General features: G+C 41.9%; 2 protein-coding genes across 6 annotated transcripts in view; one reads left to right on the top strand and one right to left on the bottom strand.

Moving 5' to 3' along the window:
- Positions 1-745: 745 nt before the first annotated feature.
- LOC114592551 (uncharacterized) lies at positions 746-18152 on the bottom strand. 2 transcript variants are annotated; one of them, XM_077925966.1, is made up of 9 exons: positions 17994-18152; positions 10598-10719; positions 8760-8898; positions 6987-7108; positions 4520-4630; positions 3420-3526; positions 2065-2155; positions 1334-1484; positions 746-1284 (listed from the first exon to the last, which is right to left on the bottom strand). In XM_077925966.1, exons 1-8 carry the CDS (start codon positions 18088-18090, stop codon positions 1368-1370), a joined length of 906 nt encoding a protein of 301 aa, XP_077782092.1. In that variant the 5' UTR covers positions 18091-18152; the 3' UTR covers positions 746-1284; positions 1334-1367. The 2 variants fall into 2 exon arrangements, with proteins under 2 accessions (XP_077782092.1, XP_028576612.2); XM_028720779.2 differs by having other exon boundaries at positions 746-1484.
- A 1548-nt stretch (positions 18153-19700) lies between these two features.
- Positions 19701-27807, top strand: part of SRP54 (signal recognition particle 54) — a 35596-nt gene continuing 27489 nt past the window's right edge. Inside the window, exons 1-4 of one of the 4 annotated variants that reach the window (XM_077925962.1) lie at positions 19701-19956; positions 24381-24490; positions 24822-24913; positions 26196-26280. In XM_077925962.1, coding sequence (XP_077782088.1) covers positions 24413-24490; positions 24822-24913; positions 26196-26280 — 255 coding nt within the window. In that variant the 5' untranslated portion in view covers positions 19701-19956; positions 24381-24412. Of the gene's footprint in view, positions 19957-21838; positions 21858-23642; positions 23662-24380; positions 24491-24821; positions 24914-26195; positions 26281-27807 lie in introns of those variants that run through there. The other 3 variants (XM_028720756.2, XM_077925959.1, XM_077925960.1) reach the window with 3 other exon arrangements.

Here is a 27807-nt window from a genome sequence, read left to right as displayed (position 1 = left end):
ACTACCCAAAAAGAGACAAGACCTCCTGAATACATAACTAAAATGCACAGTGATCTAGTTTCTAAATGGAATGCAGTAATAAAAGCATTAGGTGCAGGGGTCAGCAAACTTTTTCAGCAGGGGGCTGGTCCACTCCACTGTCCCTCAGACCTTGTGGGGGGGCAGACTATATTTTTTTTTGGGGGGGGGGGAATGAACGAATTCATATTCCCCACAAATAACCCAGAGATGCATTTTAAGTGAAAGCACACATTCTACTCATGTAAAAACACGCTGATTCCCGGACTGTCTGCGGGCTGGATTTAGAAGGCAATTGGGCCGGATCCGGCCCCCGTGCCTTAGTTTGCCTACCCATGCATTAGGGGATGGTATCAATGATCCATCAAAATGGAGAATACCGCCCAAACCACAAGTGGGGCCATGCGTATGGACGTTGAACTCTCCCCTTTGTTAGCAATCAAAATCAGATCAGATCAAACTATATCAGGTATTTTCATTAACAACACACAACATAAAATACGCATGTTTGCAGATGACATCTTACTATTGTTCACAAACCCAGAAAGAAATCAGTCATATAAGGAATGAACTTAATAACAGCATTTGGGCAGGTCTTCAAATCAATTCTCAAAAATCAGTAATTCCGTGCTTTAACATAAACACAGAAAGCACAGAACAAACAGGCATATCAACACATTATAAAATACATTGAAATTTTTATACCAAAGAATTAAAAACCAATAGAAAAATTTAACTATAATGTTTTATCATGGAAGATATACAAGGAGCTTATGAACTGGTCAAAATTAAATATAGCATGGTTAAGCAAGATTGCAACAATCAAAATGAATGCATTACCTCCACTGACATACTTATTCCAAGTACTACCCATACCACTAACTCGCAACAAGATTCAAAACTGGCAAAAAAACAAAACAAAATCCTACTAATTAATTTATACACAATGGCAAAATATCCAGGTTATCAAAAATTGTATTGTATGAACCAAACAAGGAGGGCTTGGGATTCCGTAGTGGCAGACAAAAAATTGGCAGAGGACAATAAAATGACTTTGATACAATAAGGTTCAGCTTTATATCATTTGTGCCCTCCTCACACTCAACTCCAACCCCACCGACAACCCATGGCTCTTTATGGAAGGACTCACTCAACTGACAAAAATGAATATATCAAAAGAAGAACTTTATTTGAGCTTTTGTATGCCTCTCTGTTTGGGTTATTCTTATTGCTCATTGTTTATGCATTTGCATTTGCATTATGAAAAACAGGAATAAAAATAAGAATTCTTGAAAAAAGAACTGTAGAACTGCAATTCAATGCAATTTCAATATCAGTACACATTTGCATTAGAGAATTCTGTACAAGTGAATTTGTTCAAGTGCTTCCCTATCAGCAACTTCTTCGAAAAACACATCGTAGTCCAACGGCAGAGCTTCCACCCATTGGCTGAGCTGAATGTCGACCTGAAAAGAAATTAAAATTTCATATTTGCACCTGCTTTCCAGTGAATACAGACCTCTTGACTACTGATGAAGGCAGGTAATAAAAGGTTATCAGAATAAAATATTATTCTGCTGCAGCACTAACATAGGTAAGGTTTGCAATGTACATGTGTGTTTTCAATATCTTGTGACGGATTTGGGACTGCAGTATTGGTAGTATTCACACATTGCTATCTCTCTCAACTACATCATTGCAAATGATAGTACTGTGGCCCTCAGTGAACTGATCAAAATCACAGTTTCATCTTGCCATTGACACATGTTGCTTCCCCCCACCCCGGTCCTTCTTTCTCACAGATATAATCATTAAGAACCTGAGGGGAGAAACAGGCAGTTTGCTAGCACTATGCTCAGATCTTCCGAAAGCACCAAATATGAGACCTACTGGCAGGAAGCCATGGGACCTCCATGGTCCTCTCTCTTGCCACCAACCTCATTGATCTAGGAGGTAGACACACAAGGAGGGCTTCTGTTGCAGATCTCAAAAAAGATTTTTCCATAAAGACTTGACTGCAGAAAAGTTTGAAAAATAACTACTTACCTGAAGCTCCGAAAGAGATTTCTCAAGGCTTGGCAACGTCACTAATAAGGAACCTTTCTTTCTTACATTTTGCCTGATAAATTTCCAGGATCTAGGGGAAAGTAAGTTTAGATTTCACTTGCTTGTGCAACCCTTATGGAAAATTACTTGCTAGCACAAGCTAACATGTTCCAACAAAGTGTAGCTATTATCATCCATCATTTGACGTTTGTGCTCCGAGAGAAAAATACTCGAAGCTTAGCTTGGCCTGCATGAGCATTACAGCCTCTTTGACATGTGCCTGACATATATGCAAAATTATTTTATAGTACAATATTATTATGAAGTGTACCCCACTGCTTGTGGGAAATAATATTAACCAGATTTATAAAACATCTGTATTTTGAAAAATACAAAAATTAATATTACCAATGTTAATAACAGGTTGCATCTACCACCGCATAAGCACAAGGCACCTCAGTACAATGGATTTTCCCTTTCCATCTTACAGCCCTGTATCCCATCCCCAAAAGCCTCTAGGGTTAGTGGGGCTTACCAAACATTGTAGAATGGGTCATCCAGGGTCACAGTGTATGTGTTAATTGAATTGCCTAGAATTGGGTCAAGGAACTTGTACCCAATAATAGCTGCAGTCCCAGCCTCAGGCAATGGCACATATCTGCCACTGCATAACAGGAGATGAAGTTGGCTGGCTCTCATTTGAGGCAACTATTATCACAGCTGCTGCGAGGACAGGGATGTGAAACTTGTGGCCTTCCAGCTGTGGGGGACTAAAACACTCCAACCTCATGGCCATGCTGGTTGGGGCTGGTAGGTGTTGGTAGTTTAACAACTATGTTGAGAGCTCTTTTCCTTGTCGTTGCTGATAGGGATTTGCATGGCTCTTACGTCCATAATTTATTCCACTCTTCTTCCTCTATGTCTAAATTCCAATTTACCACCCACCAACTTCTTAAATTTTGCTGCGGGCAAAATTGTGCCTCTGTAATAATTTTGTGCATGGATGAAATTAGACATTACGCCACTATGTTTCCTCCCACTATTATTTTCTCATAGGTTGTTAACTGCCTGGTAGCTTCATTTTTTACTTTTGCACTTATAGGATCACCATCAGTTTCCAGGTTTTCTAATATTGTCCACTGGACTCCTTTATTAGCTGACATTAAATGTGTCATATATCGCTTAAACGACTTGCTTCACAATAACTACTTGAGTTTGAGAGTCTGGAACTTACGTTTTTCTCAAATATACATTTCAATTCTAGCTATTTAAAAGAGGAGAAACATGTGTAAGTCTAAACGTATCCTCAGGAATGTATTCCTAGTTTCTAAAAAATTCAGGAACACACATCTTACCTGGCCTGTTCTGAGCTGTCAAGGAAATATTCGAAAACATTATTCATCACAACAATGTCAGCACTCTGAAGAAGTGACGCCTGAGTACAAATGTCTGCATGAAGTACCTGAAGGGGGAAAATCTGTAAGCTTCTAACATGAAAGATCATCTGGCAACAATCTCAAATACTGAAATTAGCCCCCTCCTCCCACTGTTCTGGGGGTTCTCCCCCCCAAAAAGCCATTTTTTGAAGGTGCAGTGGCATAAAGGAGGAAAAAGTCATCTTGTACAAGCAGAAGGCTTTGCACAGGACTTCTGCTGATGGGTGCATTTGGTGAATCCTACCTAAGACTTCCCCACCTAATTTATTTCAGCAGCTGCTTCACTTTACAGTGAAACAGCTACTGAAAGGAAAGGGTGGCAAGAACAACTGGATCAAGGAAGTGCTCCCACATCTTATCAGCTGATTGGGGGGGTGTGATACTGCTTTGTGCTTGGTTCCTGCTTTGCACAGCATTTTAATGACTCCTGACAACCAGCTGATTGATGGCTGCTTTGTCCAAAATGGTCTCACAGGCCCAACAGGACACCTGGTGGGCTAAGGTTGGTCAGCAGGCCAGAGGTTCCCTGACCCTGACCCTAAGCAAGCCGCTTACTCTTGGCCTCAGCCTCCCCATTTGCAATATGGGTGTAAAAATACTGACCTTTCTTATTGAATTATACGTATTACCACAAAATTGCACACATAAAGTGCTTGGAACACCTAATTATACAAATATTAAATACTATTATTCTTTTCTTGTTGGTCATGGGAAAACCTTAAAATCATCTTAAACCTTTTTCATTGTTTCAATATTAAGAATATTCAGTATTAAGAATATTGAATATCCTCCAGCCTCCGTTTAACTCTAAAGCTGACTGTACAGGCTGCTATGGAGTTGGTTTGAATCACACAATGGTTTGTAATCATTTACAAACTTCAACTATTTGAGGTATCCTACCAGGTATGTGCATGACTGCAAAGATATTGCAACTCCAATGACATTATTTTTCTATGAATATTGACTTGCTAGTTCAAAACCTCACTGTAAATAAAACAAACTAAGAAATATGTTACTACCTTTATTCTTCCATGAAGTTGGTATTTTGCAATGATAACTTCCTGCAACCGGCAAAAGTCTGCATTCATTTCAACACCATAGATCTGAGATGCTGAGCTATAAAAGTAGCCCTAAAAGAAAAGCCAGTGTAGATAGACAGATATATATATAGGTGGACTGAAATGAAATGTTAAGCTTTACTGAAATACACACACACACACACACACACACACACACACACACACACACACGATGAGATTGTAAGAATCTTAGAAAGTTTCAGGCCCTGTTCCAGAGGGCTTGGTAGCAAGTGCTCAAAATAGTGTTTAGCCCTACAATAGAAAGTCTACCCTGCCATAATAATTTATCTTATAAATTAGAATAAATGTTTCACAAGAGGCTTCATCAACTTACCGTATTTTTCGCCCTATAAAACGCACTTTTTCCCCTCCAAAAATGAAGGGGAAATGTGTGTGCGTCCTATGGGGCGAATGCAGGCATTCGCTGAAGCCTGGAGAGCGAGAGGGGTCTGTGCACACCGACCCCTCTCGCTCTCCAGGCTTCAGGAAGCTATCCGCAAGCCTTGCAAGCCCAGTGGGAGTTCCCACGGGCTCGCAAGGCTTGCGGGCAGCAGCCTGCAGCCCGAAGCACGGGGCGCGCTGCACGGGCTTGGTCCCTCGACCTGGTCTGAAGGCTGGCGGCGGGGAGAAGCGCTGTCCCCCGACCTGGCACGCTTCTCCCCGCTGCCAGCTCCACAAGCTCGGGGAACAGCGGGGAGGCGGAGCGCCGCCATCCCGCTGTTCCCTGACCTGGTTTGGGCTTCAGGCAGATATCCACAAGCCGTGGGAGCCCGGCGGGAAGTCACGCCGGTCTCCCAAGGCTTGCGGAGAGCTGCCTGTTCTGGGGGCTGGGGTCGGGGGAAGCTCGGGCTTCCCCCGCCCCAGCCCCGCGCCTGGGGGGGAAAAATAATTTCCCCCCCTTTATTTCCTCCCCCCAAAACTAGGTACGTCCTATGGGCCGGTGCGTCCTATGGGGCGAAAAATACGGTATATGGATTTAACATGACAAATGCTAGAAACCCACATATTAAGATGCCCCTAAAGGATAACTATTACAGCTTTCTGAAACTCTTAACCATCTGGCTAGAAAAACAGTCTATTCAGATTAAATATGGCAGATTGCCACTTCTGTAAATAGAAGCGAAGAATATGATGAAAAGAACTATTTTTAAAAATATGAGTTATGCTTTATCTGGAGGATATATTCCATTTTTAACACCATAAAGTTTCAGCTTTCCAAATGTTAACAAGTGTTTCTAATTTAAGATAAATTTAGCAAAAATTGACACTGCATCTACTTCATTTGTTATTCCAGGAAATAAGGGAATGCCAAGAAAAAACGGAATCCTTTACACAAGTGTTCAGAGTATCTAGGAAGGTATTCCAAGGAAGAAAAGCTCCCCTTTCTGATCAAGATTATGCCCATGGGGGCAGTTTAATATTTTTAAAGAACTCCTTAAGACCTTTTGATAAAATGCTATGGTCCTATGCTTTTCTTTTGTTTATTTATTAAGGGGTTTTTATCCTGCCTTCCTAAATCTGAAGGAGCACTTAAGGGATCAATGTCAGTCAATCAAACCATAAGATAATACAACAGCAGTAACCAAAGAACTGACTATAACAAATTCAGGTTCAGGCAGGAGACAAGCCAAAATCTTGCTTAAGCAACACAGACATTACCTGATGATACTACATAATTGGGAGGAGTAGTAGACTTTCTCTGTAGTCTCTGATAAGGAAGAGTTTAGCTAGGTAAGCAACTGCTGATTTTTCTTGGTAACAAGGGGAACATATTGAAATATGAGGCTGTCTTGGATCTTTCGAAGTATCTACACTGACTTGAAGAAGCTGTTCAGTGTCTGAGGCCTGTGCTCTACTATTAAATTCCAGCCCTTCCCTAAGGCTGTAGCCTAGGAAGGCACACACAAAGTTTGAGAACCAAAATTATACACAGATGTCTACTTTACGGTGAAGCAAAGCATGACTGCAAAACTGAACCTGGGCAATGGCTTCCTGATATCTATTTCCTATAAACTGCTGAAACAATTCTTTTAACTATTGAGCGGGATGAAGAAACCTGAGCTGGATTTGCCCAAAACTCAAAAAAAAGTACCACCAGCCCAGCCCCCCTCATTATCCAGAGACTTATTGGGCAGTTATAATAACAAAGTGGCTGTAATATGTCATTGCACCCATGTCTTTCTGGCTTAAGAGAGGAGAATGTAGTCATATCACATCTGGGTTTGGAGTAAGATGTCCAGTAGTATACCACTCATGTTGTGAACAAAATTTTGAGCAAGGTAGGTTATAACATTAAGCAGCGTATCTGCAGGACAACACATAGCACAGAAGCATAGAATAACCACTAGAAACAGGAAAAAAGATACATCGCAGGAAATTGTTAACAAATTCCTGGACTGGGTTTTACCCCAAAGAGGACCGCACCAAGTCTGGAACCAATGTCAACCACCACCTTTCCTGTCAGATCAGGCAGTACGTGCCGAAAGAGAAACTTCAGTTCCGAGATGGAAAAGGAATGAGAAATGAACTCTGGGAAAGAAGAGCAAAATAATTTTAAATATGCAACCTTGCTGGAACAATCATCAACCACTGTCAACTGTTTAGTAGAACCTTTCCAACAAGAATTATCATTTTTCCACTTGTCTGCTGAGAATAATATCCCCACCACATTCACATCTTTATAATTTTGAGTAAAACATCAAACTGCACACAATCTTGTATTTCTTTACTTAAAAAGTAACCTTAATAATATAGGGTGAGACTGTAGCATTGGACACATTTCCCACTCAATGTTAAGTAATATAGCATAAATTAAGTGCAACTACTGAAGAGTAAACGGTTTAAATGATACTTTGCGAGATCTTAACTGTCTAGTAAGTGCTATGGGTCTGCTTCACGTTGTTCTTTGAACAGAACTGTGAACAAAATTAAGAACAGATCAGAGTCCTTTTCACATATGAACACATGGTGGGGAAATCAGGACCATACCCTCCAACCTAGAATGCCATATGTTCAACTGAAAGTCTGAACAGAGCCTAGGATGCATACACAACTGGTATATAGATGAGCTCTCTCTGTGCAAACAGAAACTTGCAAAGGGCAGGGTTCCTAATTAAACATACAAGGCTTTTCTCTGCACAAGTGCAGGCTTCGTTTTTGCATTCCAGCTATCGGTACAGAGCTTGAAAGGGGGGAAACCTGCAGATATGAGTCTGCTCTGTCCTCCAGACATTCCCTGAATGCAACTTAGGGTCTTCTCTGTAGTGACATCCTGACTTTGGAACTTTCTCCCTAAAGGGAACTGTTTATGCTCAATTTCAACGGTTTTAGCAAACACACTTTTAATTGGAAAAATTAATGTTGGTGTAATAAACACACACATATTTTAGTTACAAGTTACACCTAAGACATAAACAACCCCACCAATTTACCTGAACTAAAATTAAAAGTTAATTTATATTTATTGGATTTGTTCCTTTTTTATAAACTTTATTGCAAATTTTAAAAACAACTACCAAACACAAAGTGCTGTCTTCCAAGACAATACATGTACACATGTTAAGTCTTGCATGCATCAAAATAAACCTGGAAAATCTTTCACATCAGAAATTCAGCTCACTTCAACAGCATTAAGATACCTAATTTCTCCATAGCAGCTGCTGTGGCCAAGATGAAAGGGAGATTACTTTACTATTGTTAATAAACTATATAAATCGAGACCATGCAGTCAAACCCATTTCCCTTTTTATAATGGACTTTCACCTTATTTCCCATTTCATCTGGGAGCACAATAACTTGTTGATGCTTCCGCAGCTCACTCTGAAAAGCATAGTTCCACATCTGACTGAAACCTGAAGCTACTCCATATTTGATTTAGGACAAAAACATTGGATCAACTGCATAGGCACACATTGACCAATGCTGTCATTTGGCCTCCAAGTACATCATCTATGTAAAAAAATTCCTTCCAGTAGCACCTTAAAGACCAACTAAGTTAGTTCTTGGTATGAGCTTTCGTGTGCATGCACACTTCTTCAGATACACAGTGTGTATGCACACGAAAGCTCATACCAAGAACTAACTTAGTTGGTCTTTAAGGTGCTACTGGAAGGAATTTTTTTTGTTTTGACTATGGCAGACCAACACGGCTACCCATCTGTAACATCATCTATGTACTTACCTAATGGTGCTGTCCGGTGAGAGCCGCACATTAGACAGTAATATCTGCTCATCTTCCCTTCTTCACACAGTGAGTCAATACAGTCATCATCATAAAGGAATGCATCAATATGAACTGTGGGTTTTGTTTGCTGTTGCAGCTGAAGGAGAAGCATAAAGATGAACATGTATATTAATCAGCATATTTCCCCCAGTACTAGCTGCACACAATTTAAGCCCTAGACTTTCTGTTCCACTACACTCCAAAACTCCCTGCCCCCACAAAGGACCACTTGAAAATTGTGGTGAGTCTTGGCTGGCCACTTCATGATCTTCCTGTCTATTGAACCAATAATAATGCACTGTGCTGGTTGCTCTATGAATTTTAACTGTATTTTTATAGGCACACCATGGAACACCCGAGGGAAGCTCTCAGACCACTGGTGGTCCACAAACCACAGATTGGGAACCCTTGACCTAAATGATGCCTGTTTCCTCACTATTTTGTACCTCTAATTTAACATGTTTTCTCTATCTAAGGAGTCAGTATTATATATTATACTGCTGCATCAATGAGTTATATTCACGGCCAGGCGTTTCATTTGGAGACCCCATATTGCTGTCTACTAAGGATGGACTTTGAAGGCGGCAGAGTTTCTGCAGCTATAAATGAGAAATAGATAGATAGATTGCATTTACTTGTGTGATACTTAATATGTCACCAGTGCTAGCTGGAATATCTATCTTTGTTATAAAGCAAATATCAAAAGGGGGGAAATTGTGGAGTAATATGAGGAAAGATAGTGACTAATTTTAGCTGATTAAGAGGAGCCAATGGAAGCAAAACTAGTTCCCCCGTAGGCAGAGGACATGTAACCCTCATAACCCAGGTCACACTGTTAGGTGGTAGAAATTCTAGACTCCCTCTCCCGGGCAGCTAAATTCAGTATTTTTACCCAAAACAAATGAAGATTGCAGCCAGCTATGCTGGTTCATTTGGAGAGGTGGGATCCAAAAATAACTGCAGTATACTGTTTTTATTAGGATCAACTCGGAAGTCACAGTGAGCAAGCTTTTGAATTCTTCAAAAGTCTTATTCAGGATAAAAGGTAAAGGGGCCCCTGACCATTAGGTCCAGTCGTGGCCGACTCTGGGGTTGCTGCGCTCATCTCGCTTTATTGGCCGAGGGAGCTGGCGTACAGCTTCCAGGTCATGTGGCCAGCATGGCGAACCAGAGCAGCGCATGGAAACGTCATTTACCTTCCCGCCGGAGCGGTAGCTATTTATCTACTTGCACTTTGACGTGCTTTCGAACTGCTAGGTTGGCAGGAGCTGGGACCGAGCAACAGGAGCTCACCCTGTCACGGGGATTCGAACCGCCGACCTTCTGATCGGCAAGTCCTAGGCTCTGTGGTTTAACCCACAGCACCACCCGCGTCCCTATCTTATTCAGTATAGATAGGTGAAATAGAGGGAGAAGAAATATGTTTAGAGCATAATAGGGAGGAAAAACCCCAAAGGAACATTTAGGCAGAAGAATAATTCAGGGGAACTTGAAAACTTGATCAGTGCTTTGTAGTGTTTTATTCTGTTTTTGCTGCTTAGATGATTAAGCATGACCAAGCATCATGACCTACACTGGGCCAATCAGCACAAGGACACTTCTTCAGCAGTTAAAGCTTATTCCCTGCTCTTCTCTTTCTTGAGCTGTTAAGGACAGATGCCCTGGGCTCAAGTTCTGACAGTGACTCAATCAAGTCATTCATCAACCTGCATCAGACAGAAGTCCCTGATAGTCCTAGTGGTTGACCCAAATCACTAAACCATCTGACAAGGGAAGGCCTCAAAAGCTAAACTTACTTTTTGGAGAGCAAGGTGCTCGGAGCTGAGCATGGCCTCTTTTGGCAAACAATCTCTAAGATCTTCAGCAATACTTCTGAGAATAATATCATCGTTACTGGATGTGAATTCATCAAAGTCATCTACAAAATATATATGTATATATAAATAAATAAATGATCATGTGGCACTATCAGGCATCAACAATATTAATGCAACGGTGACTTGCACACAATACCAGATGTTCAGGATTTTTATTTGAAGAGCTGTTGCACAACTTTTGTTGCTTATTTTTCCTATAGGCGACAGATTTACATGCCGATGACATTACATTTCAAAAAGCACTCGGTTATTTTAAGATTTACTTTAAGGTGTAGAAACCTACCAACACGGCAATCTTTGCTCCCACCAAAGTTATTGTATTTCATTCACTTAGCTATTTAAACATCAAAGATGCTTTTGAAGTATTGGAAGAAGGACAAAAACATGCAACTGCTTGCTTGTACATTTTTAAACACATTTCATATTTGGAAAAAAGGTATAAGCAAAGGTTTGTTGGAACAGTAATTGAGAAAATGGAAAATGGAGGGAAAGCATAGCTCAGTAGTGACATTTATGAGGTATCTTCAAACAGTATGAAATATCAATGTGATAAAGTCTCCAAAACTAAGAATTTGACCTGCAGGCTGTTAATATACATTTAATTCCCTGTAGAGCTATTTTCTGCAACGTGGTGACTTCTTCAGCTCAGGCTACCTTCTGTATTATTGCTTACCCTCTTCTTCCCTGAAAATTACTGCCTCTAACAGCAAACTCCCTTGACAAAACAAGACCACTGAGATACAAGAGGCAGGCAGAAGTACAAAAAGCCTTTTAAAAGGTGGGCATGGCTGATATGCAGTGACTGGCTAGAACTGTAAATCGGAAGAATACAGTGCTACCTCGGGTTACATACGCTTCAGGTTACAGACTCCGCTAACCCAGAAATAGTGCTTCAGGTTAAGAACTTTGCTTCAGGATGAGAACAGAAATCATGCTCCAGCAGCGCGGCGGCAGCGGGAGGCCCCATTAGCTAAAGTGGTGCTTCAGGTTAAGAATAGTTTCAGGTTAAGAACAGACCTCCGGAACGAATTAAGTACTTAACCTGAGGTACCACTGTACTGTTAGGATTGAAGGTGCACCGGCAACATTGCCACCTTCCTTTCACCCAGCTACTTAAAGCTCAGACACAATAGAATTCTGCTATGACACAATTTTAAGGCTGCAACCGTAAGACTATTTTAAATCAATTTCTCTTAGCTCAGTAACTCCCCAAAGTAGTTTCAAGCATCGTTATTTGTAGTTACAGGATTTTGGGAAGGAAGGTGGAGGCCAGCATTTCACTGCAAAACTGGTCATACAGGCCCACCCAGTTTACCAATTAAAGGAACATCTTGAGGAGATGTTTTTTTCCTAAGGGAGAAAAAAAAGAATTTGAAACCTTGCGGTTACTCCAGTATGAAAGTGGCAGGCAAAACCCAGCAACAACTGAAATCCCACATGAGCTAAAAATGCATCCTCCTATCTCAGTGGCTGTTGTAAGTGTGGCTACAGAAAGTACCATGGGTTATACCCAATGTTGCCAATGCGCAAGTGTTCCCACACAGTGGGGTTTCCTGGCTGCAGCTCCTTGCGAACCCTTAAAATATGTTCAAGAGGACTGGTGGCCTGCAGGCAGGTGAGAGGAGAGGCAGGGGAAGTTTGTTTGCACGGAATGGGATGCAACTCTATAATTAGCTAACTTTTTCTTTAGCCATCTTTCCAAGCATATAGATGCAGTAGACGTGCTCCGGTAGCAAACAACTCTTTGCTACTTCCACAAGATCTTCAAGAAGGGTTACAGACTCAAAGTTGAATATGCAGGTTTACTGTCCTCATGCTGACACGGAAAACCTTGACAGAAAAAAATGCACCCCTCAGCCAGCTAGATTGAAACCAAGGTAACTGAAGTGCCATTCTGTTTGCTTCCCTTCAGCTCAGCAAAAACCTCCATAATAGGCTTGAGGCTGATAGGAGCTCCCATACACCCTTCATACCAGAACACACTGCAGAACCTAAAATGCCTCTGGACTCAGGAGATAAAATGGTATCTCTGATGGTGTACAAGTGCTGCCACATGAAGAGAAAATAATATCAGAGACAAGTTGTAGTAATATGCAGTTGCTGACGCGCACTTACGTGCATGAAAGGGTTATTCTGATCCCAACAAGGATGGAACTCAGCAGACTCCCAGCAGCCTCACCCCACCCCTGTGTTCCTTGAGGAAGCTGGGAGCCAAGCATGGCTCCCAGCTGAAGAAAAACCACATGAATGAAAAATCTCTCTGAAATTTTTTTACAGCCTGCATCTTCTGCATGATTCATTTGTGTAAGAAGACAAATGTCTTTCCTTTGGAACCTTTTCTTCTTACTTTACTGCCAACAGATGGAGAGTTGTTTGCTGTAACTGCTGAAACTCTGAGTAAAATATTCACTTATTTGCAATGCTGTGTCTGTGATTTATTCTAGCCTAAGTATTTTGTGGGAAATATTTAAAGGTGAACGAGGGCAGATGTAAAATCTAATGGAGTTTTAATGTGCTTGGAGCAATCACCATTGTGCTAACTCTGCTATGAGAAAGTAATACTATCTTCCAAACCTCTCTCTCCCACAAGAATTGCAGAGCAAGGAGTGAATTCACCCACACTTTATTCTCTCTCTCCCTCTCAAGCAGAGAATGTGAGCCAAGTTTCCCTAGAGTTGGCTCCCTGGACTTGGTTCTGGAAGCAGCAATCGCCTTTCATGGATGGAATGTGGAAGCAGAGACATGTAAGAAACCTTTATAATCTGTGGCTGTCCTTTATGGGTCAGAGAAAAACAAGGCCTAATAAAAATAACAACAAACTTGCTGAATCTGTCCAGTGGCTCATCTAGCCCAGCATCCTGTTCTCACAGTGAGCAACCAGGCGCCCATGGGAAGTCATATAACAGGACCTGAGTGCAACAACACTTGACTCTCCTTTAGTTTCTAGCACCTGGTAATAAGATGCGCGGGACACAGGTGGCGCTGTGATCTAAACCACTGAGCCTTTTGGGCTTGCTGATCGGAAGGTTGGCAGTTTGAATCTGCGCAATGGGGCAAGTACCTGTTGCTCTGCTCAGCTCCTGCCAACCTAGCAGTTCAAAAACACACCAGTGCAAGTAGATAAATAGGTACCACTGTGGCAGGAAAGTACGGTAAAAGGCGTTTCTGTGTGCCCTGGCTTCTGTCATGGTGTTCCATTGCACCAGAAGTGGTTTAGTCATGCTGGCCACATGACCTGGAAAGCTGTCTGTGGACAAACACCAGCTCCCTCGGCCTGAAAAGCAAGATGAGCACCATACCCCCCAGTCACCTTTGGCTGGACTTAACCATCCAGGGGTCCTTTACCTTTTACCTTTAATGCAACATACATACTCTAGCAAAGAGGGCACCTGCCTTCAGCTTAGCTACCACCCCATGCCAGATGTCAGCTCATGACTGTAGGCTGACAACATTCATCAGTAACATGAGGGCAGCATCTATGTGCAATAGCTGGTATTGATGGGCTTTCCTGCCTAAACTATGGCTGCATACATTTCTGCCCCCCAAAGAATCCTGGAATTTGAAGTTTGCTAAGGGTGTTAAGTGTGAGCAGCTAAACGACAGTTCCCAGGATTCTTTGGGGAAAGTGAGATGCTTTAAATATATGACATGCATGCAGTCTATGACTTTACTCTCCTCACCCTGTTCTTTCCCTGCTGCTTGCAAGCAGCTGCTCAAGCAAGACACCTACTTCACTAACTAGAGAAGCAATAGAACAAAGCAAAGGCTATTTTTGTCTCTCCAGCAAAGGCGTGCTGCCCCACCCGAAATCCAGGTGAATAGGGTAGATGCCCTCCAGTATTCTGAAATCTGAAACCAGGATCCCAATACATCAGTTGTAAAACTCTCCTTCAGGAGAAAGAAAAGAAACAGGATGCATTCTCTAAGGCTGTAGTCTTGCTCATAATCCTTTGCAGAGTTACCTGGGAGTAAAACTCATTGAATTCAATGGGCTTTCCTTCTCAGCAGATATACACAGACTCCGTTCCCATATGCAAACTAGTAGTACAGCACAAATGTTTCTTGAGAAGATGATTGAGATAAAGGGTAACCTACCCTTGTCTTGGAGATGGAAATAGAGGTGGCCTACATATTCCTTTTATTAAATGTATTTTTAGCTTGCAATTCATTATGTGATTCCAGGCAGGTTACAACATAAAACAAGAGCAATTACAGATAGTTAAGTGCAGGTTAAAAACATGGCATTAAAGGTTCAGTCATAAAAACACCCAGAATTACAGCAGCAGTCCAACATCCCACAAATGCATTGGCAAACAACCAGGTCTTCCCCTGGAACTGAAATGCCAAAAGCATTGCTGCTACTCAAGTTTCCAGGGAGAGGCCACAGAGGCCTTAATATGTTATTACCACATGGTGTATTACCCTCAATTCCAGATAATTAACCCAACAACAAAGACCAGATCCAGAGTTTTTCCTGCTGAATACAGGCCAGTAGTATACAGGCCAAGTCCCATGGCTGTCATAGTTGCATGAAGTCCTAAGCTGGCCATCCCAAGGTGGGCCCAGCACAGATGTTAAAGTCATTCAGTGCCTGTCATCTGTTCAATACTCGTTCATATCTGTTCAGCCAGTGTGGTGCAGTAGTTAAAGCGGTGGACTAAGACCAGGGGTTCAAACCCCACCTCAGCCATGAAGCTGACCATGTGTCAGTTATTGTCTCTTAGTCTAACCTACTTCACAGGGTTCTTCTGAGGATAAAATGGAAGGACGGAAAATCATATCTGCTACCTCCTCAAGCTCCATAAAGGAAAGATAGGATGCAAATTAAATAAATAAATAAATGAGATTGCTGATGATTTCAGGGTGCTATTTGAGCTCATTTGCACCATAATGGGAAAAATGAATTTAAGCCATCAGTAAATTTAGCAACATACACCTCACAGTTTGTGGGAAGACCACACCAACTGCGCAACAGTGAAGGAAGGGTTGCTAAGCAGCTGCCTAAAGATAGCAATGTCTATTTCTATTACGGTATAAAATCATGGGGTTTCTGTAATTTGGTAGAACTCCTCTTTTATACTACGTATGCGAAAGGAAAAAAAGTATTTTAGCGTTTTCTAAGCAAGACTGGTCACAAACTGTTACTGATGCAGCCACCCAAAAATTCTTAATAGCAGCACCACAATGCCATTGTGGGGCAGTGCTGCAAAGATCCAAACACCAGCTGACCAGAGAAAAAAATTCACACCAGCTGTAATCAGGGTGCAAGAGAGGAACATGGGGAAAGCAGGTACAAGCTAGGGGCTGTGTTGATGTTGATGATTCCATATTTTTCAATGTACTGAGCTCAAATCCATCACCTGCTGGTTATCTGATCTATTAATATGAATCCAAAATGACAACTTGTAATGCTATTTTATTTTAAAATATTTTTATCAAATGATGTCAAAGTCTATAATAAGATAACCCAAACTACACATCCCTGTTCATTTGGCCAACAACAGAGGCCAAAAACTCCCAAAGAAACTAACAGTTGGAGCAATGCATTTTTTGGGAGGAGGATACGTTCCCCCAATACTACTTGTTCTTTAGTTAGTGGTTTTGGCCAAAAGTCTTCCTCTTGCCATGACATTCATCCTGGAAGAAAGTACTACCTCCCAGCTCCCTTGTTCTTCTGCCTGGTGTATTGCAAATGTTCTTTGACAACAATTGTTTTCAGGTTCAAGATGGAAGCAATGTACCCATTACCAGCTTTACATGTGTTAAAGAACATGACTGTTTCAACAACCTAACACAGTGGTACCAACATTGTGAGGATGATAACTATTGGGATGAAGTAAATAACAGATAATGGCTTTCCATACTGCAAAAGTGCACTAATTAATGCCGAGTAATTTCAATTATTAGTTATATTCATAAATGCATATTAAGGAATTATGTGACAAGTTTTTCTACATTTCTGCAGTTTATGCCAGGTATGGGGAACAGATGGGACACGGGTGGCACTGTGGGTTAAACCACAGAGCCTAGGACTTGTTGATCAGAAGGTCGGCGGTTCGAATCCCTGTGACAGGGTGAGCTCCCGTTGCTCAGTCCCTGCTCCTGCCAACCTAGCAGTTCGAAAGCACATCAAAGTGCAAGTAGATAAATAGCTACCGCTCCAGCAGGAAGGTAAACAGTGTTTCCGTGCGCTGCTCTGGTTCGCCAGAAGTGGCTTAGTCAAGCTGGTCACATGACCCAGAAGCTGTCTGTGGACAAACGCCGGCTCCCTCGGCCTATAGAGTAAGATGAGCACTGCAACCCCAGAGTCGGTCACGACTGGACCTAATGGTCAGGGGTCCCTTTACCCTTTACCGGGAACAGATGTGGCTGAGTTTCCAGTTTTCATCAACCCTAGACAGCATGGCCAATGATCGGGGTGACGGGGGTTTGTAATCTAACAATATATGAAGGATCACAGGTTCCTTTACCCTGGTTTATAGTGTGTGCTTTGCGTAAAAACAACAACACACACACACACTTAAGTCTGAAGTGTTTTGACATGTGATTTCAGCACAGGTAATCAATGTTGGTAAGAGGTATAACATTGATACCTTGCACTCATAAACAGTTATGATCAATAAATGCATACCAATATCAATTGATAATCAATATCAATTGATAATTGATATTGCATTTTTGCTTTTTGGCTGTTAATAACAGATCAAGTTGCCCAAGGGTTATAAATTCATCAGGTATTGCTACATAATCAACATACTGAAAGCATCTTGATATCAAAAAGAAAACTTCCCCAATTTTTCAGGTTTGCCTTCAAAATACAGGATTTTGCACCCCGAATATGAAGAACGTGCTATTTTAAGTCTGCATTGGATTCCAAAACCAGTACATGGCCCTTAGGTCCAGCATCATGCTTCTCATGCCAGCCATCAGATGCCTGCGACAGAAAGCTGATCATGAAGGAAACAGTCCTGACCCTTGCGCTTTTGTACAACCTGGTTACAGAGGTGTAATGACTGGGAACATCAAACATGCAAACTATCATTAGGCTTGGTGGAACCCAAAGTAACACACTAAATTGGAGCAAGGGAGGGAAGACGGCCCCAAACAGCTGGTCGATGACTGAGCATACTCAGTGGGCCCTGACTGTTGACCGATTATTGGGGGTGACTGAATTGGGGGAGGAGTATCCTGAACAAGAACACCCCATGCTGCAACATTTTGTTGCAGGTCTCGCTCGTAAGAAGACTGTAATGCAAGCGCAGGAAGAAACAGGCAGTGGAGAAACTGACAGGACCCGAGGAGAAACGTTGCTTACTGGTCGTTCTCATCCAGTGAAGCAGGCGGGGCAGATCCCCCGCCCGCGCACCCCGCAGCACGTTCAAAACAGCCTGGCGAGCCGAAGGGAAATCCATGCTTTACCTACTGAACACACCGCGCATGCGCTGGGAAGACCGCCCTCACTTCACAATCCTGACTGGCGGAATCGATATACGTCAGCAAAGGCTCTGACCTCAGTTCGGCGGCTGAATCCATTTATGTAAAAAAAACCCCATCCTTGGTGGACGCATGCGCGGAGCAGTCGCTATGCTCAGCAGCCCTGGGAGAAAATGAGGAATCGCTCTCGCCGAGAGATACGCCGAGGCGCTATGACAGACACGGCTTAACAGAGCCCCGCCCCTTACGGTGCGTGATGGTGACGCCTAACGCCCCTTGTTGGCAAAGGGCCCGCTTTCTGAAGGTTTTCTGATACGGTATCCAACAGGAACGCGCGCAGTGGGTCCCCGCCCCCCCGCCAACGGTTTCTGGTTCGCACGTGCAGTTAGCAGAAACGCCCCCCCATCATGCGTGGCAAAAGCAGGAAAATACAAAGTTAATTAAAATGAACATACGCCAACACCGCGTTAAATAGGCTCCCTTTCATAGAAATAATAATAATAATGCTGTTTAAAAAAGCTTTACAATAAAGGATCCACATTTCTCACCCTCCCAAAAAAAATCTGGTCACTTTGCTTAAGTTATAAACGTCCTTTGGTTCAGCGTTTGGAGAGGGGGCCACTCTTCCATCGTCTCCCAAGGGAAACGGATGCCAACTATTGTTGGTAGCAGCATATCAAAGAACTGGTTTATTTATCTGGCATGCCCTACTATCCATAGATGGCTAACTCAGGAAGGACAAGTTTAAGTACGTCCTTTTAAAAATATCCACTGGACACAATACATTTATTGTTTTCTATCCAAGATGATAGTTTCCCGCCCCGCCCCCCTTTCCTTTAAGTAAATGCTTATTTTTAACCTTATTTTTTACTTGCTTAGCGTGCCAAACCAGATCACTTAAGTGGGTGAAATGTTGCTTCGTAAGTGTTGGGACAGGATTAGACCGGGAACTGACAGAAGCACCGAGTTTCCAAAAGCACGTTTATAAGATATTCACAAGCAATTCTTTATTGGGTTTAACAGCGATTTGCAGTTAGTTCACACTCGCTTTTTTGATAGCTAGACGCTTGATTTAAAAAACAAAAAAACCAGCGACCCTTAAGCATAATATACGTAAGTGGTTCGCAAATAAAATTAAAACCCTCATAGTTCATTCTTAAAGATTAAAGCCAGATGACGCACATCAACATTTGATGGGGCAAACCGCTTTCGTTCTCACACTTAAGAGGTCAACATACCATTTCCTTTCTGCTTATTTATTTCATAAAACATATGCACCGCTGGATCGTAAAAAAAACCCAACAACTTTAAAGCGGTTTACTAAAGACAAAACAGTAAAACTAAGACAAATTTCCAACCCTGCTTTAAAACAAACAAAACAAACAAAACAAAATACTAAAACAGATTACAAGTCTAAAACCCCTACTGGACAATTGCTCTAAAGCTCTGAATCGAAAGGAAACCTCTCCAACCCCGCCGGCGCCCTACAGACGTGCAGTACCCTCCCTCCACCTCTGCACTCACTGGCGCACGCATGGTTTCAATACCTGGACTCACAGTGGGCGGGGTCTTATAAATGCCCCGGAAGCGGAAGTGCGCGCGGGGTGTCCCCCCCCTTTTGTGTGTGAGAGGCTGTTAACTTCGCAAGCTCCGTGTAGTGGTGACGTGACATTCTTCCCGGTTATGCTGGGGGAGACTGGAGGGGACGGTGCTCGTTACCGGTGCTGGGCCTGAGTTAACGGCTTCGTGAGGGCTTCCTGTCGCGCGGCTCTCGTCGCGGGGCCGGGCCGGGCCAGGCCGCCGCCGCTTTAGAGGCAAAAGGAGAGGGGAAGCCGCTGTTCTGGGTGAGTCTTATGATGGGGCGGGTGGCTGCAGCGCTTGGGTGCGAATAAAAACTTGGCGCTCCTTTCTGGGTTCTGCCCAGCTGTTGCCCTGGATCTCTCCAAACTTCAGGGCTGTGGGCAGCTTGGCTTGGGAGGAGATCGCCGGGTGGCGTGTTGGTGAGGTGAAACTTGCTTTTGCGAGGCCAGAAATTGCTCAGTCCGAATCGGGCGAGACGGTTGTTGCTTAAGCCCTCGGCGGCCTTGCTGTATAATCTTTCTCCGTATGTGTGATGGTAATCCCATATGGTCGTTATTTCTCATTCCGCGCGATGTAGGGCTGTGCTATTAAATGCAAAACAGATTCCGAGCCTCCATTCAGATTAACTACGACATAGTTCAAAGGACCACATTAAAAAAAACCTGAGTGAAAGTGCAAAGTACAACACAAATGCTCATTTTTTTAACAAAAACTATTCAGTTGGGAAATTTGTGTGTGCAGTGGCTTCCCAGTGACCTTTTAAAAATATATTATCACTTGTGAAATGCAGCAGTATATAGGTTTAAACCATCTTGAGAAGCGTTACATGTGAAATGGCCCCGAGTTGTTTGGTGTATTTGATCAGCTGTTAAAGTTTTTGAGCTACAGTTTCAGTTTTCTGGTTACTTGTGAAATCTATGGCTAGTTCAAGTAAAAAAATCCTGTATGTGTGTAGATTATTTAAAACACTTCAATTTTCTATCAAATCTGTGACTCCAAGGCTGCTCGCAAGATATAATAAAAGCAATCTGCTTACAGTGAAAATAAAAAGAGTTTAGCCACTGGTAGTGCAGTTGTAAATGAGGTTGCTTATAATTACACCCCTCTAAGTTTGTTAGGGACGCGGGTGGCGCTGTGGGTAAAAGCCTCAGCGCCTAGGGCTTGCCGATCGAAAGGTCGGCGGTTTGAATCCCCGTGGCGGGGTGCGCTCCCGTTGTTCGGTCCCAGCGCCTGCCAACCTAGCAGTTCGAAAGCACCCCTGGGTGCAAGTAGATAAATAGGGACCGCTTACTAGAGGGAAGGTAAACGGCATTCCGTGTGCGTCTCTGGCTTGCCAGAGCAGCGATGTCACGCTGGCCACGTGACCCGGAAGTGTCTCCGGACAGCGCTGGCCCCCGGCCTCTTGAGTGAGATGGGCGCACAACCCTAGAGTCAGTCAAGACTGGCCCGTACGAGCAGGGGTACCTTTACCTTTAAGTTTGTTGGAACATACCTTCTACTAAGTGTTTTTAAGATTGTAATCCAAGAAAATAGTACTGTAAATAATTCCAGGTCTCCTCTTTTATTCTGGGAACACTTTGCTCTTTTAGTTTGCAATAGTATGCTAATACTTACCTACTAAAAGTAACAACCCCATCTTTAGTATCTTTTTTGAGAGCTCCAGTGTGGTGCCAGCAGGTGCAACAGAATTTTCCTCCCTCCACATCCGCTCCCCCCCCCCCCCGAGAGAGCGCTCTGGGGCAAGCTGTAGGTGGGGCGGAGATAAGTCCCATTTTCACAAGCAGACATCCATTGTGTAAGTGGGACACTACAATTAGATATCACTTTTGCAGGTATCAGGAGGTGTCAATCAGCAGGGAACTAAGTCATAAAGAATTATTGTGATCCATGGAGGTTGTTGCTGGTTCTTTTCAGTAGAAGGTATAGTTGGCAGGTGCCGAACTAGCTACCTGGAGGTAAAAGTAGAGATGAACTGGGAGCTTTGCTTCCTTCTGCATTGACATATTTTGCCACTTTAGCCATATGTTTCCCTCATGAGTTGAACAAGTTGAGATGATCTGCGCTAGAGGTAAGGTTGCACATTTTTTTACCTTTCGGTTTCAATTTCTGCTACTGGTGATAAGGGACTCTTCTTACAAATACCGTTCTGAACTATTGAGGAAATGCAAGTATTACTGGTTTTTAAACATTTTTGTGGAGTCCATTTCTACCCTCTGGTGAACTTGTGCTCCCTGTCCCCTCCCTAGTGCCAAGATTAAAAGGAAGGTGTGGTTTGGCTCCTTGGTTGCTGAAGCTTGTTATACTCTTTCCTACAAAGGAGGATGGCAGGTGCTTCCTTGGCTGTTTTGAGGCCAATGGGTCTGGAGCACCACAAATGCACAGCCAGACTTAAGGCCACAGTTTTTGGCTTATCTAGCAAAACTCTGTAAACAAAGGCTGGTTACCAATCCCAGCCAGTTTTTATGTTTTCTGCTTATACAGTTAGCATAGACTAGTTTCTTTGATTTTTCATAATAAATGTTATTGAAAAGACTTTAAAAACCGTACCAAAATATTGCTTAATTCAAATGGTTAAAACCCCCCGACATTGCTGTTATATATTTTAAATTAAGCAACTAAAATTGAATAAATTTGTATGTACTTTTATACATAAGATAAAAGAAATAAGTTAAAGTAAGATACAGTTGCAGTAAACCTAATTTAATGAGTTTGTTTTAGGTTATGAAATGTTTCCCATTATCCCTGCTAATGTCTGCCATTTGAAGCATGATGTTTAGCCTTTAATTAGAAAGTCCAAAACAAATCTTACCTTTGGCTACTATTTCATACACAATAACTTGGGAGTAACTCTTAACTCAATATAGCAAGACTTGTCGCAAAATATGCAGATAATTAAGGTAATACAGAATGAAGACGTTGACCTAGTCTGTGGCAGCTGTGAAAATGGCAAATTCCACACCAGGGATAATTATACATATACAAATATTTGGTGTGATCACATTTGAAACACTGTGTACAGTTCTGCTTGCCTCACTTCAAAATGGAGATTGTAGAACTGGAAAAGTTTTGAAACAAAAACAAGAGGGTGGAGCAACTCCCCTATGAAGAAAGGCTGTGGTACATGAGACTTTTTGGTTTAGAGAAAAGGCAGGCAAGAGGTGACATGATAGTTTATAAAATGATGCATCACCTAAAGAAAATGGATAGAAAAAAAGGTTTCTACCTCTCTGATAATACTAGAACTTGTTGACATTAAAGGAAGCTGAATATTGGACGATTCAGGACAGGTAAAAGAAATTACTGCCTCATGCAGCACATAGTTTATCTATGGAACTTACTCTCACATGAGGAAGTGATGACCACCAACTTGGATGGCCTTAAAGGAGAATTAGAGAAATTCATGAAATATAAGGGTATCAGTTGCTACTAGCCTTGATGGTTGTGCTCTGCCTCCATGGTTGGAAACAATAATGCTTCTGAATACCAGTTGCTGGAAACTGCAGGAAGGGAAAGTGTGCTTTTATGGATTTTCCACAGGCAACTGTTTGACCACTGTGGGAACAGGATGCTGGACTAGATGGGGCATTGGCCCGATCCAGCAAGCACTTAACGTTCTTTGGCGTGAGTAATTTGATTGCTCAGGTTAATTTGTGGGTTGTGTTAACTTATCTTGAAAATTGATATAGTTGTAACATTGGGCTTTGCCAGTAGTAGATTTGAATACTTGATGCATAATCCAGAACTTGTTTAATGCTATTACCTTTCTCACAGCTTGTATCCATAGTCCATCATTTATCTAGTAAAGCAGAGTAACCTAGATACCTTTCGTTGTTTCCTTTCTTAAGATTTGATTCCTCTCACATTACCTGTTCTCAGAAATGAATATAGTCTTTTAGCTGAGGCACAACACAGGTTGGGTTGGGGTCCAAAGAACTGCATTTATTCCTGTGTGCCCACAAAGGCTTTAGGTATGTTTCTGCAATAGCATTTCCTAATGCTGCAAACCACTTTCGAAATAGAGGAAGCTCTCAGAGTAGTCTGATCTTTATGCAGGTGGGGTCCTGCTGTTGAAAGGAAAGATACAAATCCCACTTTAATATGATCACAGCCTTTGGATCCTTGCAGAATAATCTGCTTTCTAAAGAATACTAGTTGACATTGGGGGGAAAATAGTTAGAAAATGTTCAAGAAAGTTGAACATTTCAAATGTTCGCTACAGTCCCATCTATGTATATTCAGAATTCAGCCTAACTGATTTCAGTGGGACTTGCAGGGAGTAAGTGTGTATAGGTTTGCAGCCTAAATGTTCTTGATCCGGTGATAATGGAAGGTTTATCTTTTGACAAATGGAAGCTTAGGAAACTCAACAGAACTTATCTTTCTATGCAGCTATAAATTTTATATAAACATTGAAGCATATTTGCATAATTTAACATGCAAAATATGATGGCTGTAATTATTCAACATGTTAACTCTGACTATGAAAAAATCAAACTATATTAGTAGGAACAATTTTCAGAGCATGTTTCTATCTCAGTACCTTGTTGATTATCTTTGTTCTTTTGTACCACATCTTTAAAAAAATCTTCATGTTCTACTTCTAAAAATATTTTTATATTCATAATACTGAAAGTTTAGCTCACACGAGGGACAGTATGTCATTGATATTTTAATGTTTCTTTTACAGGTCATATTTGAGTTGTCTTTGAAGTTGCCAAAATGGTTTTAGCAGATCTTGGGAGGAAAATAACCTCAGCATTGCGCTCTCTGAGCAATGCTACAATTATCAATGAAGAGGTACGTAGCATTTCCATATGTGTTGTAATGGTTATAGTTAACTAGAAGGTAAGAATTATCTCTTCACAATCAAATTTGGCTTTGGAAGAAAATGGCCCAAGCTTAAAGTAAAAAGGTTAAATTTGTACATACTGTATCATGAAACATGTGAGAGCTGCTTAAAACATACACTGTGGCAGCTGTGGCAATTAATTAACTGAGACTTAATTTGTATTGTTGGAATGGTTGGACGACAACTTTCTACTACAAATGTAATTTACTTTGAAATACTGGATTAACAAAATTCAGGACGTTAACATTTTCTGAATTGTCTTTGTTTTCTCCTTACAAGGTTTTAAATGCTATGTTAAAAGAAGTATGTACAGCATTACTGGAAGCTGATGTGAACATTAAGTTAGTGAAACAACTGAGAGAAAATGTCAAGTAAGTGACCCAACCAAGATAACATAAAGATGTACATTTCTCTCCAGTGATTATCTTTCTGTTTGCTTGTGCCTTGAGAGGGCCATGTGTGTGACTTCTTCATACTACTTAATTAATACCCAACTTAAATCAGTTCAATTTCTGGTTTCAGAGGAATAACTGATATCTCAATAAGTGCTCTTCTGACATAGCTTATCTGCCCCACATAAATTGAAGTACTGCACAGTCCTTGTAAAAATATGGGGTATTATACAACTCTGTCCATATGAAAATGGAACAGACTTCCTCTTGTGCAGCAATACTTCTCCATCCTCTCCTCCCCCTAGTGCACCCTCAAAATCTGCTCCAGAGAGTTGGAGCGTTGGGGTTGATGGGCCTCCAGAGCAGATTTAGAATGTGAATGTATGGCTGCAGAGGTGGTGCCAGGGAGAAGTCTTGTTCCACAAGTAGAAGTTTGCCTGTTGAATTGTGCCTATAGTAACTCTGTTATAAGTAGTCCTAACATCCAGGACCTTCAGACTAATGCAAGATACAGCACTTCTTTAACAAATTGATTGCTGGGAGGGAAGGGTAGGAGACATGAGTAGCTGTATGTACTTCTGGGCAAGCTGCCAAGACCGAACTGAAATAGCAAGCTGGAATCCTGCTTGCAATGAAATTTACTTGGTGCATGGAATACGTATGACTGACATATGAAAGGTGTTAGTTGTTTTATATGTGGATGAGCAAAACACTATTCTGAATACACAAATGTTTTTGCACAAAAGCATAGTATATTGATTATCTGTCCATCTTTACTTGATTAACATTAATGTTGTTGTTCTATTATTTATTATATTTGTTATTCACAAAGTGACATGCATTCAAGCCAGTTCAAACAAACGCAAATAATAATAATAATCTAAAAACAGTTATATGGATAAAGCATAGGTCTTACAGATCCCACCCCACAAAAAGGGGTCAAAAATGCCTGAAAATGAGTAAAGAGGAAAGTCTTTGCCTAGTGCCTAAAAATAGATAAACATGACACCAGGCATGCCTCCCTGTAAAAGCCACCACTTAAAAGGCCTGTTCTTATGTTGCCATTCTTCATGCCTCCTGCAGAGTGGGCACATGATGAGTAGCTGTTACTGAAAATCGTAGGGAGAGGGGGTCTTTGAGTAAGTTTGATAACTCCATGCTCCTAAACATGCTCTTGGATTCAATTCCCATTGAATTCAACATAACATTTCTGTTGTATTGCTTTTGATTTTGTATTGCTTATTTTCTGTTTGAACTATAGATCTGCTATTGATCTTGAAGAAATGGCTTCTGGCCTAAATAAAAGGAAAATGATTCAACATGCTGTCTTTAAAGAACTTGTTAAGGTAAAATATATTAAATAGTAGTACAGTTGGTTTTTCTAATCCATATGTTGCTTGCTTTAATACAGCCTAGCACTCTAGGCTTCCTTCTTTTTCTGATCAAACATTCCTTGTTTCTACCTCACATTCTCATATGAACATTGTTGCCACACTTCTATATGAATATTGAGTGACCATTGCCACTCTAATTGTAGGTATGTGCAATCTTGCTAAGACATTGTCAGGGGACTGCCATCGGAACAGGGGAGGGGGGCAGGGGGATACAGAGAGCCTCTGATGCTTCTGAGGAGCAGCTCTTCGTCCAGTGGTGGGGAAAGCCACACCTCCAGTGGAGCAGAGAGGGAAGGGGGCAGCTAAGTGAGGAGAGGTCTCGAAGATGCTGCTGAGAGCCCAAGCACCTCACCTAACCTGGCTGACCACTTCCGTCGCCCAGCCTGCGCAGAGGGGTGAAACCCAAGGAGGGGAGGCAGAGATTTGGGGTGTCTTAAGTTTTTATTTTGGAGGAGAAGCTGGAAGAGGCCACTCCTGGATTTTGCAAGTGACTAAGACGGACATGAACTTGTTGGTTCTGCACTGTAAATAGTTTGCACCAATGAAACCTGTAAAAGACAGGTCGGAGTCCTGCCTGGTTACTCATGAGCAACCACCACCCGCATCTGACAGACATAAAACAACAATGGTTATGGGACATCTTTATACTACAATGCAGATTTTATTCTTACTCATTTTACATATTTCTTTCTACTGCAGAAATCTTAAGCATTGTGTTACATGTGGTGCAATAATCTGTTGAGTGGAGTAGGTTGTTAGCCAGCATTGACGAGATCTACCCTTTATACAGTTGACAGTGGCTCAAATTAATACCAAACCAAAGTTTGTGCTACCTCAGTTTTAGTGTGGTGGTTATATTGACAAAACTGTAGTTACAGCAATTGCTCTGCTTCTGGAGTCCATTGTGCACAGAAGCAACAGTGTTTAGCAGGTGCGGAGGAAAGACAAATGGTTCTAATCAGTGGCTTGCCTGCACATTTGGGAGTTGAAATTATGGCTGGTTGACTTCCAGACTATGATTAGCTTGAACTGTGATTTAGTGTGATGTCTAAAAGGAGCAACAGTGTAGTTTAAATCAATAACTGGATTTTATACCAATTGTATAGCTAGAATACCCCAATTGAGAGTACTGCGAAAGCAGGTGTATGTGCTGTTCACCTGACTTCACAGTGGGGTGATGATTGTAGGGACATTAGTGCACCATGCTTGCAAAGAAACACTGCTTCAAAGACTTCAAGCCCGTTTTCTCCAGGGATTGGTGGCGTGTTAGTCTCACAGCTGATCCTGCTGTGTCTCTACCATCTCTACATGTGATGTCATATATGGAGAGAAGGAGGGGTGAGGTGGGGAATGTGACCTTGTGGGAGAAATTTGGACCTGTGCTGGGCCAGAGTTTACCCACCCCTGTCTTAATGACTGTAAGGATGGTCTTGTTAAACTTGTTCACTGGCACTGGTCTGATAGGTAATTGGAGGGGTT

The sequence above is a fragment of the Podarcis muralis genome, chromosome 1 (assembly GCF_964188315.1).
Source record: "Podarcis muralis chromosome 1, rPodMur119.hap1.1, whole genome shotgun sequence".
Taxonomy (NCBI): domain Eukaryota; kingdom Metazoa; phylum Chordata; class Lepidosauria; order Squamata; family Lacertidae; genus Podarcis; species Podarcis muralis.
Note: the sequence above shows the minus strand (reverse complement) of the source record. Positions and strands in the feature narration are given on the sequence as shown.